Here is a 2633-nt window from a genome sequence, read left to right on the forward strand (position 1 = left end):
CCGAACACCGCCAGCGCCAGCACCAGCGCAGCCGCCACGGCGCCCAGGAGCGCCGCCACCGCGCGGCTCACGTAGAAGCCCGAGGTGGAAGAGGGCCCCATGGCCGAGCGGGTCGGGGGACGAGCCCGCAGGTCTAGTCCCGGGGGTGCTCGGGGCAGGGACCCTCGCCTCGCGTCCTCCAAGAGCCGGCGAGGATTGGGAGGCGGGAGCCTAGAGTGGGAACCGAAGTTTCCCTCTCCCTGCTAATCAGATCCAGGTCCCTGCCTTCCCAGCCCACCCCCAGCCCCCGTCAGAGCCCGGGGTGGAGGGGAGTGGGGGGGTGGGGACGGGGGAGGCGGACCCTGAGCACCCAAGCGCGCACTCCTTGGGTCCTAAGAGAAATCCCGCGCACAGGAGGCTTCCAGGATAGGGGTGGTGGGGAGGCCGTTCGAGTTCACTCCAGTCGGCATTCCTCCCGCAGGAATATGTGGATGAAAAGAGTTTGTTGGGGTGTGCTCATCTGTCCCCCGCCTCCCGCCCCGTAAGATTTCTGGTGTTCTCGAAAGGGCAGCAGGTACACAGCACCCTCGGCTTCTTGGCCGAGGGTTAAGGGTTAAGACCGTCCAGGCAACCCGCCTCGTCTCTCAGCTGGCACCGCGCGCTCGGGGCGCGAGTGTGAGAGTGGAGCTGGAGCGGTGACTGTGGTGGCCACGCCGTCCAAACACACTTCCAAAGCCAAAGCGTCCCCATTGATTCCCGAAGAAACCCGGGGCGCCCGCGGCCCCGGCTGCGGACTAGGAGCCAGGAGTCCGGCGGTGAGGGAGGGGAGAAAGGTAGGGAGCCCGGCGGAGGGGTGGCTCTGCACCAGAGGGCGGCCTGACTTCGGAAAGACGACCCGGCCGGGACCCACCGACAGCCTGCAGTGAACTCACGCTGACTGGGACTGCACGACAGCACCTCTGCCTGGGAAAGGGGGGAGCCTTACTTTCAAAACTGCCCCATTTCAACAAAGAGAATAAAATAATCTGGCGGCCAGCCTTTCTACCCGGAAACCACAGGGCTGGAACTTGTTTCCCAAGCAGTGCCCTAGCCGGGTGAGGTCCTCTGCATGCCCCGCATCTGTTTGCTATTTAGCTGGTGCGCCTGGGAGAGTTCCTGGGCTTGTTCTTGGGCTTCTGAGTCTACACGCAAGCACGCACTCTAGTAAATCGAGAACGAGATTGCAAAAACCAGGAAGCGCTGGGAGCAAGGGAGGAGGCGGTTGCCTGAACACACCTTTGAAGGCAGAAGAAATATTTGGGCTTATGTCTTAGAAGAAGTACAACTAGAATGCTCCTCAGAGGCAGGGACCTGGAGACTTCGTCTCAGGTACTTTGGACTTGTCAGGAGAGACCAGTCCCTGGATGTGGACATCATGCTTGGGAAAGTGGAGGGGAAGCGAAAATGAGGAAGACCCTCGTTGAAAGGAATTGACACACGGGCTGCAACAATGGGCTCAAACATAACAATTGTCGGATGGGGCAGGGCCCAGGCATTGTTTCCTTCTCTTGTACATTGGGTCGCTTTGAGTTGGAAACAACTCCACAGCACCTAAAACTAACAACAACTTGTAGGGTAAGCATTGGATTGCTAACTACAAGGTTGGCAGTTCAAACCCTCCAGCCGTTTTGTGGGCGAAAGTGGAGGCTATTTGCTCCTGTAAAGATTTACAGCCGCAGGCCCCTATTTAGGGTTGTTATGAATCAGAATCACCTGGATGGCAGTAGGTTTTTATACCATCTATTCGCCTTGTTCCGTTTTTTCAGAGCAAAGAGCATTTTTCCATTGTGGCTATTAAAGAGGCTTCACCTACTTCCAAAGATATGGTATATGTAGCTCAAAGTCTTTTCTGTGACGTCCAATCATTTGTCCAGCTGTAGTCCCATAAAGAGTTTTTATTCGTTGCTTTGGTTTGTTTTTTAAATGGAAAGCAGCTCTCCTTTGGCTTATTATGTTCCGCTAATGCTTTGAAGGTGGCAGTCTCCTTACAGTCTTGGATACTGTGTTAGTCTGGTTAGACTAGAGAAACAAATTCATGGATACTCTCACATGTATAGGAAAGAGCTTTATATTCCAGAGCAGTTGGAATATTGCGAAAACATCCCAGCCCAGTTCAGATCAAGTCCATAAGGCCAATATTAGCCCATATGTGCAATATGAATCTATAAACTCCTCTACAGACTCACGAAACACATGCAATGATGCTGAAAGCAGGGAGATCACAGGTCAGTGGATGCAATATCTTGTGGATCCAGTGCCAGTAGAAGCATCTCAGTACTGGCAGGGGTCTCCACCTGGCTCCTCTAGTTCCCAGGACACAGGGTTTATCAGTGAAGTGCCATGTGTCTTTGTCAGTAGAGCATCTCTCAGGGAGTGAGCAGGGAAAGTGTCTACTGCCTCCAAGGAGGAGATACTGTACAGCAATTTCCAGAATCGTCGGGGGAAGGCCATGCCCACACAGAGACCTCATTGGCTATCATCTGATTGAGAGGCTAGACTCCACCCCTTCCCTCATAATCCTCTAATTGCCAAACGATTATAGAACTATCACAGTAATGAAAACCCTGTCCTATAGGGTCAGTATAGGTCAGAATCAACTTGATGGCAGTGAGTAA

General features: G+C 54.0%; 1 protein-coding gene across 1 annotated transcript in view; it reads right to left on the reverse strand.

Annotated features, from left to right (window-relative positions):
• The window catches only part of LVRN (laeverin), a 117039-nt gene that overhangs the window by 105389 nt on the left and 9017 nt on the right, over positions 1-2633 (reverse strand). Inside the window, exons 2-3 of the mRNA XM_013005657.2 lie at positions 707-942; positions 7-210 (exon numbers count right to left, since the gene is read on the reverse strand). Of these exons, the coding sequence (XP_012861111.2) occupies positions 7-210; positions 707-942 (440 nt within the window). The remainder of the gene's footprint in view (positions 1-6; positions 211-706; positions 943-2633) is intronic.

This window comes from Echinops telfairi, unplaced genomic scaffold (genome assembly GCF_000313985.2).
Source record: "Echinops telfairi isolate 266 unplaced genomic scaffold, ASM31398v2 ScPeMD7_7469;HRSCAF=8507_1, whole genome shotgun sequence".
NCBI lineage: Eukaryota > Metazoa > Chordata > Mammalia > Afrosoricida > Tenrecidae > Echinops > Echinops telfairi.